This window comes from Sardina pilchardus, chromosome 18 (assembly GCF_963854185.1).
Source record: "Sardina pilchardus chromosome 18, fSarPil1.1, whole genome shotgun sequence".
NCBI lineage: Eukaryota > Metazoa > Chordata > Actinopteri > Clupeiformes > Clupeidae > Sardina > Sardina pilchardus.
Window position 1 is genome coordinate 18,531,003 of NC_085011.1, and position 15,226 is coordinate 18,546,228.

At 49.0% G+C, this 15,226-nt stretch overlaps 1 protein-coding gene across 5 annotated transcripts in view; it reads left to right on the forward strand.

The window, feature by feature from the left end:
- The window catches only part of birc6 (baculoviral IAP repeat containing 6), a 126,746-nt gene that overhangs the window by 32,111 nt on the left and 79,409 nt on the right, over nucleotides 1–15,226 (forward strand). For 3 of the 5 annotated variants that reach the window (XM_062519838.1, XM_062519841.1, XM_062519839.1), the window contains exons 28-47: nucleotides 169–377; nucleotides 1,262–1,608; nucleotides 3,517–3,736; nucleotides 4,017–4,153; nucleotides 4,361–4,498; nucleotides 4,806–4,933; nucleotides 5,229–5,360; nucleotides 5,870–6,094; nucleotides 6,299–6,482; nucleotides 7,040–7,276; nucleotides 8,521–8,654; nucleotides 8,924–9,077; nucleotides 9,655–9,771; nucleotides 10,187–10,341; nucleotides 10,650–10,776; nucleotides 11,258–11,368; nucleotides 11,772–11,902; nucleotides 12,078–12,205; nucleotides 12,703–13,274; nucleotides 13,725–13,900. In XM_062519838.1, the coding sequence (XP_062375822.1) occupies nucleotides 169–377; nucleotides 1,262–1,608; nucleotides 3,517–3,736; nucleotides 4,017–4,153; nucleotides 4,361–4,498; nucleotides 4,806–4,933; nucleotides 5,229–5,360; nucleotides 5,870–6,094; nucleotides 6,299–6,482; nucleotides 7,040–7,276; nucleotides 8,521–8,654; nucleotides 8,924–9,077; nucleotides 9,655–9,771; nucleotides 10,187–10,341; nucleotides 10,650–10,776; nucleotides 11,258–11,368; nucleotides 11,772–11,902; nucleotides 12,078–12,205; nucleotides 12,703–13,274; nucleotides 13,725–13,900 (3,762 nt within the window). The remainder of the gene's footprint in view (nucleotides 1–168; nucleotides 378–1,261; nucleotides 1,609–3,516; nucleotides 3,737–4,016; nucleotides 4,154–4,360; nucleotides 4,499–4,805; nucleotides 4,934–5,228; nucleotides 5,361–5,869; nucleotides 6,095–6,298; nucleotides 6,483–7,039; nucleotides 7,277–8,520; nucleotides 8,655–8,923; nucleotides 9,078–9,654; nucleotides 9,772–10,186; nucleotides 10,342–10,649; nucleotides 10,777–11,257; nucleotides 11,369–11,771; nucleotides 11,903–12,077; nucleotides 12,206–12,702; nucleotides 13,275–13,724; nucleotides 13,901–15,226) is intronic. The other 2 variants (XM_062519842.1, XM_062519840.1) reach the window with 2 other exon arrangements.

Here is a 15,226-nt window from a genome sequence, read left to right on the forward strand (position 1 = left end):
CTCGTGGTGTGAACGGCCCTTCAGAATCTATTTCATTTTCCCCACATCCACATTTTAAATGAAATCACATATCAGTATAAAGTAGTGCCAGCGGTATGGGGCTAACAACCAAAGACACGGGTGGATCAGCGTGTGTCATTTGTCATAACACGCGCTTCTCCTCTTTAGATCACTGTGATTGGCCGCTACGGCAGCACCAACGCGAGGGCCAAGATCCCGCTGGGCTTCTACTACGGCCACACCTACATCCTGCCGTGGGAGAGCGAGCTGAAGCTGATGCACGACCCCCTGCGGGGCGAGAGCGAGGCGGCCAGCCAGCCCGACGTGGACCAGCACCTGGCCATGATGGTGGCCCTGCAGGAGGACATCCAGTGCAGGTCAGTCCCACGCCGCCGGAGATATCACAGGGTTCCCATGGGTCAGGGAATTCCTGGAATATCATGGAATTTCAGAAGAGGCATTTCCAGTCAGGGGAAAGTCAGGGAATTTGGTCAATTTGCATGCACAGTCAGGGAATATCAGGGAATGTTATTAACAGTAAATTATCTAATAGCCAAAACCTGCTGTGTATTCTCATTTCATGTGTGGATGCACCTTTAATGTTTTTGTTTTGCCCGAAACATTTCCCGCTCTAAACATGTGCAACATTCTAGAATGGAATCTTGGCTGGTGGTGTCACTTCAGGCAAACATGCCGGGGAAATGCTGGTGTCGAGGTCATGGAAAGTTTTATGGTCAGGGAAAAGTCAAGGAATTTCAAGTCTGACTTAGAGTGAGAACCCGGTTATCAACACTTTGGCCCAAAGCAAATCACCACCAATATTCCAATTAAATCAATTCCTCTTGTGTCACTTTAGCCACCCCAATATGTGATATCCATTATGTCAGAAATATATATTTCTTTTTCGCTTTACATGAGCTCTTTGCTTGTGACTGTCAGATTTAAATGAAATTATCAGACTTGGAGCCGATGCTTTTGCTTGTGCAAGCCTTAAGCTCACGACGCACGAGGCAACCTTTTGAGCAATGTTTGCCGTGCGATGTTCTGGAGTATTCCTGTTCGGTTACATTCCTGTTGATATTGGACATCATTTTACGTGTCAGTGGGTAACTTATGATGATCCCATCAAAAGACATGGAACTGGTTTTGTGGTTTCCCAGCAACATAAAACCGAAAGTTGCACCATGCATCGTCACCCTCGGAACTGTGAAGTCTCAAGTCTGAACTCCACTGATCTCTCCCCCCCCCCCCCCCCCTTCAGGTACAACCTGGCCTGCCACCGCCTGGAGACTCTGCTGCAGAGCATCGACCTGCCGCCGCTCAACAGCGCCAACAACGCCCAGTACTTCCTGCGCAAGCCCGACAAGGCGGTGGAGGAGGACCAGCGCGTCTTCTCGGCCTACCAGGACTGCGTGCAGCTGCAGCTGCAGCTCAACCTGGCGCACCACGCCGTGCAGCGGCTGCGCGTCTCCCTCGGCGCCGGACGCAAGACGCTGCCCGACGCCTGCGACACGCGCGAGCTCGTCCACGGCTCGTCCACCGAGCAGCTGCGCACGGTCATCCGCTACCTGCTGGACACACTCCTCAGCCTGCTGCACACCTCCAACGGTGAGCTGAACGGTCGCCGCCTCGGCCCCCTCGATTGGGACACGCCGGTGTTCTTCTAGAGGTTAAATTTAAGAGGTCATACAGTGAAAGCACACAGCCTTGTACTGTAATTTCCAGACTATTAGCCGCAGCATTGATACACTGATTTTGCAAAATGAGGTTAATACACGGGTGCCGTTAATATGGTATTGCTATGGTTGTGTTTCTTTTCACTTAACTTAACTTAACTTAACTTGTAACTTAAAACACTGTCCTGCGGCTTATACACAATGCGACTAATACACAGGAAATTGCTGTATTGCACACCTCATTTGATCAGATTCACTACTCACAAATCGGTAGGGATATCTGGCTTTCGGTTGAAGTAAAATATTTCCGTACAGAAAGTACTGAAACGTTGAACTGTTGGGATATGCATATTCTGAAGTTTAGAGAAGGTCACATTAAGTGCACCTGTAAAGGCTATAGTGGATTTTATGGAGCCGAATATCCTTGACTTTTTGTGAGTGGTGCACATTTCACGTTTTTAAAGACTGTGCGCATTGAGTCCCATTCATCTGCCATTGAAACCCATTTTGATGAAGATTCCCACTCTTCACCATGAGGGGGCAGAGGACACACTGGTTGAGTTCACTGGGTTCATGCTGCAAGTCACAGGAAATCCTGGTTTGCAATGCCCTGGGTAACATTTGAAAATGAAATGTTCTATTCTGTAGGGTAGTCATTTCTTTCTTTGGAACAGACAGCCTTGCGGATTTTGATGTGATAATTTGAAAGCCCCATGCAAGGGACACATCCATCCCTTTGAAATGGCTGCTTTCCATTTCCTATTTTCCTCTCTCTGATATAATCTCCAGCCTTATATTGGCCCGTTCCTCCTACTTGAGGTGAAGGATTTTGTCCCTAGACTTTATTACTTCACTTGTGTCGGTCACTGAGGGTGAACTGCAATTATAGGTTTGCACTATATTCAGTGATTTACACAACAGTTTACACACACTCACATACACACACACACACACACGCACACACACACACGCACACACACGCACACACACACTCACGCGCATACACAGAGAGAGAGAGAGTGATTGCTCCAGAAGTGTTGGTGCGTACAATGATGATGAGTCCTCCTGAAAGAGAATAATGCATTATCCTCCAGCAGCCACAGCTGACAGGTCCTTTATCCCAGGGCCGCTTTTGTAGTGGCACAGTGAATTATGAAGGTGTGTGTGTGTGTGTGTGTGTGTGTGGCACTGTGGCTGCACAAGTGTGTGTGTGTGTGAGTGTGTCTGTTCATCTTGTCCATTCCGTGCCCCCCGGCCCTCGGTTGGCTCCTGGCTGCTCTCCGGTGCCCCGTCACTGTTCCCCGTGACCTTATCGATGGCCCAGATATTGTGGGATTAATTAGCGCTGCCCCTACAAAGCCAGGTGGAGCGTGTAATGACTTGATTCCGTTAACCGGAGAGCACTCGCTCTTGTCTTCCTCTCGTCTTCCCTCCGCCTCCTTGTGTCCCGTGGTGCCTTCCTCTCTCATCCACTCGCTCTCTTGTCCTCCTCTTCACCACCCAGTGCTTCTTTCGTTTGTTCCCCTCCCCCATCTCTCATACCCCCCACCCCACCATAGTTTTTCTCATATTGCGCATTTGCACTTACCACAAGCTGTGTGTAACTATTTGTGTGTGTGTGTGTGTGTGTGTGTGTGTGTGTGTCTCCTTTCCCTTCCTCCTAACATTTGTTTCTCATTGCACAGGATGATGAAGTGTGTGAGAAAAGAGGGTTAATTCAGTCTGACAAATGGATGTTACACAACTTGAGCTATTCGTTGCTTTGATGTGCGATGTGATGTATGATGGCTTAATCTAACCCCCCAACCCACCCCTCCCCTTTCCTCTTCACCTCTCATAGGTCACTCGGTTCCCTCGGTTCTGCAGAGCACGTTCCACGCGCAGGCGTGCGAGGAGCTGTTCAAGCACCTGTGCATCAGCGGCACGCCCAAGATCCGCCTGCACACGGGGCTGCTGCTGGTGCAGCTGTGTGGGGGGGAGCGCTGGTGGGGCCAGTTCCTCTCCAACGTGCTGCAGGAGCTCTACAACTCCGAGCAGCTGCTCATCTTCCCCCAGGACAGGTAACACACACACACACACACACATGTGTGTTTATTATATTGATACACACACACGTACACAAACACACACATGAATTTATAAATAAATGCATCAACACACACACACTGACACACACAACACAGTGTGCTCAACTCTCTTGTACAGAAATGGTCCCTTGCCCTCAGAGCCGTTAACATACTGTACTCCCACACGAGTCGCTCCATAGCTGTCCCCTCAGCCCTGCCTCAGCCCAATGAGCCCCCCACTGACCGCAGCTCTCTGGCTCCCTCTGTCCTGCAGGGTGTTCATGCTCCTGTCCTGTATCGGCCAAAGATCTCTGAGCAACAGCGGCGTCCTGGAGGGGCTCCTCAACCTGCTGGACTCGCTGCTCTCCCCCCTGCAGCAGTCCTCGGGCCACCAGCCCCGACGCACAGAAGGTGGGACACACCTACACACACACACACACACACACACACACACACACCCCTCCTGCACATTGGGTTCAGATGGATAGAGAAGCACATTCACATGATAGGACATATGTGAAGTAACATAGGTCACACCTGATTAAAAACGTCCAGAGTGTCTTTGCACTTACCACAAGCTGTGTGTCTAACTGTGTGTGTGTGTGTTTTCTGCAACAGGTGTGCTGGATATCCCCATGATCAGCTGGGTGGTGATGCTGGTGTCCAGGCTGCTGGACTACGTGGCCAGCGTTGAGGACGAGGCCAGCGCCTCCAAGAAGCAGCTGGGAGGGAAGGACCGGGAGAGGTCATTCACAGGTCAGCACAGGCCTGGTCAGGGCTACGGAGCCGCCTTTTTTCTGCACAAGTATTCGTTTTGTGTGTTTTGACAACTAAGCTCATTACGAAGATGCTTCCAGGCTGCTTTCTTTGCCTTTCATCGGAAGATGCCAGTCTTTTTGTAAACCTCTGAATGTTAAGGACAGGATTTTAGAGGGTGTTCCAGTGCAGTAACAATGGACTTGCACTAGTAAATGCAGCAGTGCAGCCTAAACAGACCCATATTTGTTGGTCATTACAGAACCTTGGATGGTCTGACAAGCTATCTATGTATCTATTCTCATAGGAAACCAGTGGAGCTTCATCAACAACAGCCTGCAGTCCCAGAACATGAGCCGATCAACCAAAGGCAACAGCAGCTTAGACCGCCTGTACTCCCGCAAGGTCCGCAAACAGCTGGTCCACACCAAACAGGTAAATGTGTCTCATCTCCAGGATCCTCCCCACTTTGACCTACGGCCCTAAAGTTATCTTCAAGTGTCCCCAGTACTCCTTCATCGCTCGTCCCTTAGAATGAGCATGGATAATTGTGTGTGTGTGTGTGTGTGTGTCTTAACTCAGTGAATGAGGGCATCTCCTCCTGGCGTTGTGGGACACTGAAATGGATTGGGGGGGGGGGGGGGGGGGGGGGGGGTTGGTTTGGTGGACGGCCCTTGCCAGTCGGGGTTCCCGTCGTTGCTCCACATTAATCATGCCCTTTTCATTGCAGCAGTTAAATTTGTTGAAAGCCAAACAGAAAGCTTTGATGGAGCAAATCGAGAAGGAGAAGATCCAGAGCAACAAGAGCTCCTCGTACAAGCTCCTGGTCGAGCACGCCAAGCTCAAGCAAGCCACGTCTAAGGTGAGAGAGGAGCTCCTCACTAAAGCGAAGCGTTTCCTCTGACGGGCCGTTCACACCAAGAACGATAACTGTAATGATAACTATAAGCAAATATCGTTCTCGTTAATATGAATGATAATGTTCACACATAAGCTATAATGACATGAAGAACAATATCGTTGGGGATCACTTTCCGAACGATTTTGAGAACGATAAAAAGCTAACAGTCAATCAGAACCCTTAATATTTTGGCCATCACATTTATTAACACGAGGAGAGACTCGTTGGCCAGTGTGGACGCTTTTACCGTTATGGTTATAGTTATCGTTATCGTTCTTGGTGTGAAAGCTGCTTTAACCTCCACTTTTCATTTTCCCCCGTCCCCAATCTTCCTGGTTTCTATCCCGTTGATACCATTGCTGTCTTATGATCCATATCCTGTTCCTAATTGCTCCTCTCATCCAATTGTCTGACCCCTCTTTTTCTCTCCTCTCCTCCCCAAACTGCCCCCGGGTCTGCTCCTCCTGCAGCACTTTAAGGATCTGATCCGCTTGCGCCGGACGGCCGAGTGGCCGCGCTCCTCCCTGGACACGGAGGCGGCGGCGGCGGCGGCCGCCAAGGAGGCGCCCGAGGTGGAGCTGCTGCCCTTCACGCTGGCGCACGAGCGCTGCATCTCCGTGGTGCAGAAGCTGGCGCTCTTCCTGCTCTCCATGGACTTCACCTGCCACGCCGACCTGCTGCTGTTCGTCTGCAAGGCACGGGGCCAGACTCGCACTCACACACACACACACACACACACACTCACACAGTAAACCACACATACTCTCTACACACCCTCTTAGTCATTTACTCCTGATGCATTTCAGACAGGTGCACAGCAGACTGTTTGGGGGTGCAAAATGTTAATTTGCTGGCATTCTCCTAATCCTCCTTCCCCCCCCCCTTCCTCTATTCTCCAGGTGTTGGCGAGGATAGCGAACGCCACGCGGCCCACCATCCACCTGTGCGAGGTGGTGTCGGAGCAGCAGCTGGAGCGGCTGCTGCTGCTGCTGGTGGGCACGGACTTCAACCGCGGGGACATCTCCTGGGGCGGAGCCTGGGCCCAGTACTCCCTCACCTGCATGCTGCAGGACATCCTAGCAGGTACCGGATGGAAAGGCGTCTATATCTCTGTTGCACTGTAGTCTAAGGGAGACTAAAGTCTTGAGCAGAGCTTTAGTCTAGGACTAGGTTTAATCTATGTATGGGACACTGGCCGAAAATGTACTGGCCTGGCGTGGTGACTGAATTCAGGCTTGAGCTCGGCCATGTACGATGTCAAGAAAGGCTATTCTCTATATTGTCTTTGGATGTATTTGATCATTTCAGGCAAAGATAATCTATCTATATTTCTGTTGCACTGTAGTCTAACAGGGGAGCTACACTAGGCGCGTATCTGAAGCGTCTGGCGTAGCTACTTCCATTGAGTATAGTGATTATTAACTGCTGGAGCATACGCTTCAGAGAGCTTTAGTCTAGGACTAGGTTTAATCCATGTATGGGCAACGATCTGCAGCAGAAGGAATCCCTTTGCGGAAACGGGCTCTTTCTACGGCGTCCTTCTCGTCTTTATCCAGCCACCGTCTCAGAGGTGGGCTGGACTCTGCCTTCGTGTTGTGTGTGTGTGTGTAAAACGGCCCTGTTGTCCCCCCCCCGTGCAGGAGAGCTTCTGTCCCCCGTGTCCCTGGAGGGCATGGACGACGGGGCGGCCATGGGGGAGGAGGCGGGCGCGGCGGCGGCGTGTGGCGGCGCGGCGGCGGCGTGCGCGGGAGCCTCGGCCGAGCCCGAGGAGGCCCTGGCCCAGCCCTCGCCCCTCCCCCTGGTGGAGAGCATTGACGAGGCCCTGGCACCCGATATCATCGCAGGTACTCCCGGGAGCTCGTCCTCGGTTTTCCAAAGTGCGTTGGTAGGCCCGTCCGTAACCACCTTTCCTCTCACCCTCCCTTCCTCCCTTCCTCCCTCCCTCCCTCCCTCTTTTCGCCCTCCCCGTTTATACACATGCTGTTCGATAATAATGGTGCTTTTGTTTCATGTTTTTTTTCCACTGATATTAATTTATTGTTTCTTTCTCTTATAGAGCTGCATGTGTTTAATTCCTCTTTTCTTTTTAGTAATGTCATACAGCTACTAAAGTGAAATGTGTGCAGTATGAGTGGTTTTGTGTTCTGGCAACATTTTGTGATGCCACATTATGCGGACATTCAGTAACTCAAAGTCCTAATAGAAAACTGTGTCTACATGCTATGGAAGAGGAACGCTAACAGGATATTGACAGCAGTGCTGTCCAGAAATTGCCCTCTATTTGCAGGGGTTGTAGGAAGCATTACTTATGTAACACGAATGCTGTTACATCTTAAGGCTGTTTTATGCTTTTGCGTCGACTCAAAGGTGTAGCCCTGCAGAGCCCTGTGCGTTGCCATATACCCCCCCAAGCTCTACACTGTAGGCTGACGTGCACCTCCAAAACATTTTAACCTTGTGTAAAGGCTAAGCTGACCGCAAGGACTGTGGCCCACTTGCCCTGTGTGTTGATAGTCGGCTTCTAACAGCCTACTGTGGGGAGTAGCAGCATGCTAGTTGTAGTGACAAGCTTTGCTAGCAAACTCGGACATATTTTGGTTACAAGGATGGGGTTATGTGTACTTTACCATTTGTAAAGTGTGTATGTCAGTAACGCAAATAACCTCAGATTTATGTTCTGGTTACAATAATTTCGTTGTCGGAATGTACTGTGTCAATTTCTCAATAATTTTTCACAAAAGTTGAGCAAGAAAATAAGATTAACACAAGAGCAGAACTTTGAAAGGTTCACGGCAGCGTTGAGGCAACTGGTCGTTGACCAGTCATTGCGACGCAGCAGCTTAAAACAGCCTTTAGCCTAAACTCAATGTTAGGTTAATCATAGTATTCATTAGAACAACAGTTTTATTTCTTCATTTCATTCAGCAAATCATTTTATGGATGAATTCGTGAACTTGTATGCAAAGGTCCTTGTTAGAGATCCTCTTCCCGTGGTTGTGGACTTGATATTTGATATTTCGGCCTTAAAATTGCCTAGTGACTTCCTAAAGAGTGCCCCTGTGAGCTTGCTGCTTTTAGTGTGCTTGCTTGGCAATATTAAAGCTGTTTTCATTGTCCAAAGGTGCTCCACCTCTGTCATCTTTGGAAAAAGATAAAGACATAGACTTTGACTTGCTACAAGACCTCATGGATGTTGATATTGATCCTTTAGATATTGATTTGGAAAAAGACCCCCTCGCCGCCAAAGTTTTTAAGGTAAGACTTCACTTTGTTTTTTCCCCCACAACTGTTCAGGACACACACAACACTAACATACTTATTGTTGGTTAGATTCATAGTTAACTGTCAATCCAAATTTGGTAGAAACGTTTTGATTTTCACATTAAAAAAAAAAAGAAAATAGATAAATAATCTCCCCTATGCACTCCCTCCATCACTGCTGTACCCCGCTCCTCCCGGTAATAGAGGGCCTTACCATTGTTTTGTTGTCTTTTTGTTTTCTGTTTCCATCCTCTCCTTCACAGCCAATTGGCAGCACCTGGTATGACTACTGGGGCGCTGACTATGGCACCTATAACTATAACGCCTATGTAGGGGGCGCAGGGATACCTGTGTCCAAGCCTCCGGCTCCCGCTGAGAAGCCCGGGGCCCAAAGCCTGTCCGTGTCTGTCTCACAAGGTAAGGCATCACACATAGCCCTAGTCCCTTTTGGATGCCCTGTAGATCCATATTTCAGTAGACTTGGGTCTCTGTGACCCGGACTACTCTGATGGTGAAATGATCTGAATTTTGAGGTAGAACCAAGGGCCATTCACACTAAGAACGTTAACTATAACGATAACTATAAAAAATATCGATCTCGTTAATATGAATGACGACGTTCACACATAAACTATAACGATAGCATGAAGAACGATATTGTTGCGGGTCACTTTCAGAGTGATTTTGGGAATGATAAAAAGCTAACAGCCGATCATAACCCATCACATTCATTAACACAAGGAGAGACTATCCTTATTGTTAGTCAGTGTGGACGCGTTTATTGTTATGGTTATCGTTATCGTTATAGTTATCTTTCTTGGTGTCAACGACCCTTTACAGTTGCATTTAGAATACTGTGATGTCCAGGTAGTTCATTGAACTGTGTGTTCCAGATGTGATCACCATATGAGCTGCACCAAATGAGTGTGACTGTGTTGAGCATGTCTATGATGGTGCTGCTGTTCCTCATGCTGTGGCCTTGTGTGCTCTGCAGCTCTAGATGCGCGTCTAGAGGTGGGACTGGAGCAGCAGGCGGAGCTCATGCTGAAGATGATGGCCACTCTGGAGGCCGACTCCATCCTGCAGGCCCTCACCTCCACCTCCCCTGCCGGTACCCTGCTCACTCGCCCGTACACACACACTCTCACAAAAAAAACACACACGCACACACACTCACTCACAAGGAGGCTACACCGGACGTGTAACTGAAGCCGCTCTGTGTAAAAATTGTTTTGGATGAAGGGTTTTTTTCCCAAACCTACGCACCACCATCATGTCTGGAGTAGCCAGTTCCATTGATCATAGAGGAAGCTAATTGTTGTAGCAGATGCAACGTGAACAGAACGCTTCAGTTACGTGCGTGGTGTAGCCACTCTGTCACACTGACAAACACAACCACTTATTAACATATCCATCCATCCTACTGTATTTAACCTTCCTTCTGTACACTCGATTTAGTAAACATTTAACGTCTTTCAGACTCTGTTAACCGTTCCCTTTCTTTGGCGTGTCCACCTCTCCTGCAGTGGTCCAGTCCTCGAATGGGACGGACGACTCGTTGCTGCGGGGGCTGCACAGCTCCCCACCTGGCAGCAGTCTCATGGTGCAGCCTTCCTCCATCCCCATGCTGAGTGCCTGCTTCAACAAGCTCTTCTCCATGCTGCAGGTGCACCATGTCCAGGTAGGCGGAGTCGAGAGAACCAGTGAAGGACTGTAGTTGGACTGGCCCGCTGGTGAAGATTTAAAGCTGCACAGTGTTCCATCTAACAAAGATAATGACTGTCTGTTTGCCTGTCTGTCTTGCTGTCCCCCCTCTCTTTCCCTCTTTCTCTCTCTCTCTCTCTCTCTCTCTCTCTCTCTCTCTCTCTCTCTCCTCTCTCCTCTCTCCTTCCCCCTCCCCATCTCCCTTCTCTCCCTCTCTTTCTCGCTATCCCTCCCTCTCTTTTTCTCTGTCCTTCTTTGTCTCTTCACTCTCTCGCCCCTCCCAAGCTGGAGTCTCTGCTGCAGCTCTGGCTGACCCTGAGCCTAAACTCGTGTCCGGGCGCCGCGGACGACACCGGCTCCGACATCTTCCTGTTCAACGCCAGCCGGGTGCCCACCATTCCCCTCAACCAAGGTCAGAGTCCCGCTCCGTGCCCGGCACCGCCCGGCCCGGCCATCTGCCGCCGCGGCTGGACACGGGCGCAAAGCCGACCCGTCCCCTCCACTCTTAAACAGCCGCTAATTACCCTCCTCCCGTTCTGTGTCGTCCCACCTCCATTAGCCTACTGATTTCTAAAGCTTTAATCTTCTGCTCTCTTGCAGAGTCGGAGCGCGGTATGTTTTACCCTTAGAGTGTCCATATGTCTTTGGCTTTTACAGACACCGTTTTATCACTCGGAATGTAGTTTGTGTATACTCACCGTGTGTGCTGATACACATTTGGCATCCTATTGAGTGTGCTCCTCCAAGTATGCGCTGTGTGTGTATGCTGTTTCACCATGAATGTGTCCTGCTTGTGTGTATTTGCAGTGCGTGATGCACAAACATCACTGTGAATGTGCTACAGTATGTGTGATGTATTGACTGTGTGTCTGTGTTTGGATCCTCTTCGCCAGCCTCCATTAGTAGTTTCCTCACAGTGCTAGCCTGGTATCCCAACACCTCCCTGAGGACCTGGTGTCTGGTGCTGCACAGCCTCACGCTCATGACCAACATGCCCTCCAGTGGTGAGTCCCAGCACCAACGCCATCAAAGATCCGCTTTAACCCTCTCTGACGCCATGCTTGTGAAGTGAACCTATGAAATTCACCTGCAAAAAGCACCCACAAACTGCCATCTTTACCTACATTATATAAAGAGATCTGGAGATGGCAGCTTTTGATCCTTTTTCTAGGCGAACTTCAGAGGTCTATGCTGTATGGAATAGAAGGGAAAATGAGATTCAAATAACTTTTTTGAAGATGAAATTGATGTTTTTTAAGTGTAAATGTCTAGAGTGCAAACTGTAGACTCTAGATTAGGTTACGTGATTCGTTTATGACCGAGTGTAGAAACGGATGCTTAAATGAACGGGAGAGCAAGTGAAGGAGTGAAACACTATGTGATTTGTGCTCCCCCCCCCCCCGACAGCCTCCAGCAGTGGGATGGGCGGCCACGATAGCACGGCCCAGCAGATGGTGTCGGAGCTCACGCTCGTCCCCGTCCTCGTGCGCTTCCTGTCGGGGAGCAACCCTCACGGCACCAGCCAGCACAGCTCCCAGGTACCGCAGCCTCAGCCTGTTGTTTTCTCAGCGTGATCAACTGAATTATTTACTAGAACATTCTGTGAAAAGTACAATTACGTGCCAGAGTCCATCAGCAGTTCTGTGGAAGATGCCTGCTGGGTATGAGTTGAGTTTAATTATGAATATCATTTGTTCCTGCACTGATTGACAGGTGGGGCCCACTGCTACCCAAGCTATGCAAGAGTTCCTGACCAGGCTCCAAGTGCACCTTTCCTCCACGTGTCCCCAAATGTTCAGCGAGTTCCTGCTTGAGCTGATGCACATTCTATCTATGGAGAGGTGTGTATGTGTGCAGGGCCTCTGACTGAATTTCTGCTAATGTTATTGACACATGTCTGCATTTTTGTAGGAATGGATTAATGTGAAATGACACCAGCCCCCATCTGTGATCCACTTTGAGATAGATAGATAGATGGATAGAGAGATAGATAGATATTTTATTGATCCCCTAGGGGAAATTCAAGAGAAATTCAAAGAACAGTGCTGTAGATCTTTCGTACCAGTTCTTCCCATGTTGAGTCAAGTCAAGTCTATATAGCACATTTCATGCAACAGGTTTGACCCAAAATGCATACAAATGATTCTACAAGATAATAACAAAATAACACATAATACAATACAAAATTGCAAAAAGCCTGCATAAGGGGGAAAAAACAAAGAGTACATGATATATTAATAAAGCAGTGGTACTGTAATAGTAAAAAACAATTATATTAAACATAAAAATGTCCCGCTGAGCGCTTTGTTGTTCTGTTTGGTTCCCTCTCGGTCTGCAGGGGACCCTTCCTGTCTGGCCAGGGTCCGCTGGACGCCCAGGTCAAGCTCCTGGAGTTCACCCTGGAGCAGAGCTTTGAGTCGGTGTCCGTGGGCACCATCATGGCCGTCATCGAGTCCATCACCTTCCTGGTGCACCACTACATCACCTGCTCCGACAAGGTGGTGTCGCGCAGCGGCTCGGACAGCTCGGTGGGCGCGCGCGCCTGCTTCGGCGGCCTCTTCGCCAACATCATCCGGCCCGGCGACGCCAAGGCCGTGTGCGGCGAGACCACGCGCGACCAGCTCATGTTCAACCTGCTCAAGCTGGTCAACACGCTGGTCAAGCTGCCGCTCACCGCCGACGGCAAGTTCAGCGGCCGCGCGCAGCCCGCGGGCAACGGCTCCAGCGACAGCGTCTCGGACGAGGAGAAGGTGTGCGGCAGCAAGGAGGGCGCCGGCCCGGGCGGAGCCGCCCCACACCAGGGCCCCGCCGTCGGGGTGGCAGACCTGGTCCTGGGCAACCAGCAGGTCATGAGCCAGATCCTCTCGGCTCTGGGCCAGTGCAACAGCAGCGCTATGGCCATGATTATAGGTATGCAGGTCTGAGAGTGTGTCTTTGTGTGTGTGTGTGTGTGTGTTGAGTGGTATTTGCTTTTGGTTTTATGGGACTTAAGTTTTCTGTCTATGTATTTTGAGAGAGAGCGAAAGATTAATTAAGGTGCAGATTAGTCATTAATTACAGCTTCTATCGGAGAATAAATGGGTTTAATTTTGTGGATACAAAACCAAATCAGAGGGGGGGAAAAAAACCCAACAGTTCCATAATGAATCACTCCACCGTGACTGCTGAAGACATTTCTAGTTTGTTTTGCCACCACACACTGTGTAAACAGTTCATTATGGATCTGTAGCTTCAATTGGCAAGATTCATAAAGATTTGTTAGTCTCTACTCTCTGCCTCTGTTGTTGTTGAACAAGTCTCTTTTTTTTTCTCTCTCCCTCTCTCTCTCTCTCATATTCTCTCACTTCCTCTTATCCACAGGAGCGAGTGGCCTCCACCTGACCAAGCACGAGAACTTCCACGGCGGTCTGGACGCCATCTCCGTGGGCGACGGCCTCTTCACCATCCTCACCACCCTGAGCAAGCGGGCCACCTCCGTGCAGGTCATGCTGCAGCCCATCCTCACCTACATGGCCTGCGGCTACATGGGCCGACAGGTGAGTTCACCACCCCTCGTTCACACTACCAGCTCCTCATCTTTACTACATTTGGTCTGAGTGAGATCGTAAAGCCCTTGATAAAAAATGGATGATGCTGTAGAGATGAAGGGTATATTATAGTGGCGCACTGTTGATCTAGTCAGATGTTCTCACGTGCGAGCAAAGCATTTTATGTCATGTAGTCAGTAGAATGGCACACACCAATCAAAGAGACCTTACTGTGACTGTTTGTTCTAGAGATGCACCGTTTGCAATTTTTTGGCCGATTCCGATTTCCGATTCTTCATAGAATTTGACCTGCCGATACCGATTTTAGCCGATTCCGATTTGCATCTTCTAACCACTTTACAGCACACAAAAAGAGTTATTTTCTTTCCTTTCTTTAATACAACATGTTAATATAGAAATGTAATCAACTTATCAATGGCTGGTAAAAAAAATGTGAATAGACAGATTCTTCTTCAAGTCTTCTTCAGCTGCAGTAGGCCTATTCCCAGTGTGGGACATTCATTTCACACACTACTAATAGAAATGCACTGTAAGACTAGGCCTACTATTTTTTTCTTCTCACATACAATATCCAACTGTAAATATCTTCAGAATACTGATAAGTGTATAACTGGAAAGTTTGGTGTATAGGTGCTACATAGGCTGAGATGTTGGAAAATTACAAAAAACTAATTTTGAGATAACAGCCTTGAAACAGCCAGCCAATGGCATGCATACTCAGTCTACTACACTCTTTGAACTTTCGCGATTGCTTGCGGATACAAAGGAAGTGTCCATATTTGGATGGCATAACGTCATGCAGGAGAAACACAGCTTTCCAACGACACCACACATGATATGTTTTGTATCACGGTCGCGGTAGTGTATGACATGTTAGAATGCTTACTTTTGGCGAATTTAGAAGAAATATACAGGCGTGAGTAGACAAAAGGTAATGAAATAAACCTCTAAATGTGTAAATCGGACTTTGTTGTTGTATTATTGTGAAAGAATACATGCTAAGGTGGCAAACCGAAGCAAAACAATGTTTATTCCTGCCGTGGCTATGTTGCTGCTTGTTGACAGCGCTTGTGGTTCAGCTGTGAGCACGCAATTAGCGGCAAGGACGGGGCGGTGATGTGCGCTGTTTACGTAACCTGAAGTGACAGCTTAGTAAATTCCATGCAATATGGCGAAGCACAGCGTTCGCTGCATAGAAAAACTCAGCGTTAGCGCTTTATCCAGCCCTGAGTGTTAGCCTTTGCTAGCTTCATCAAACTTTGCTAACTCAGCTGTGTGATGTTGTTACAAGTAGGTGCGAGTGCATTTGACCGG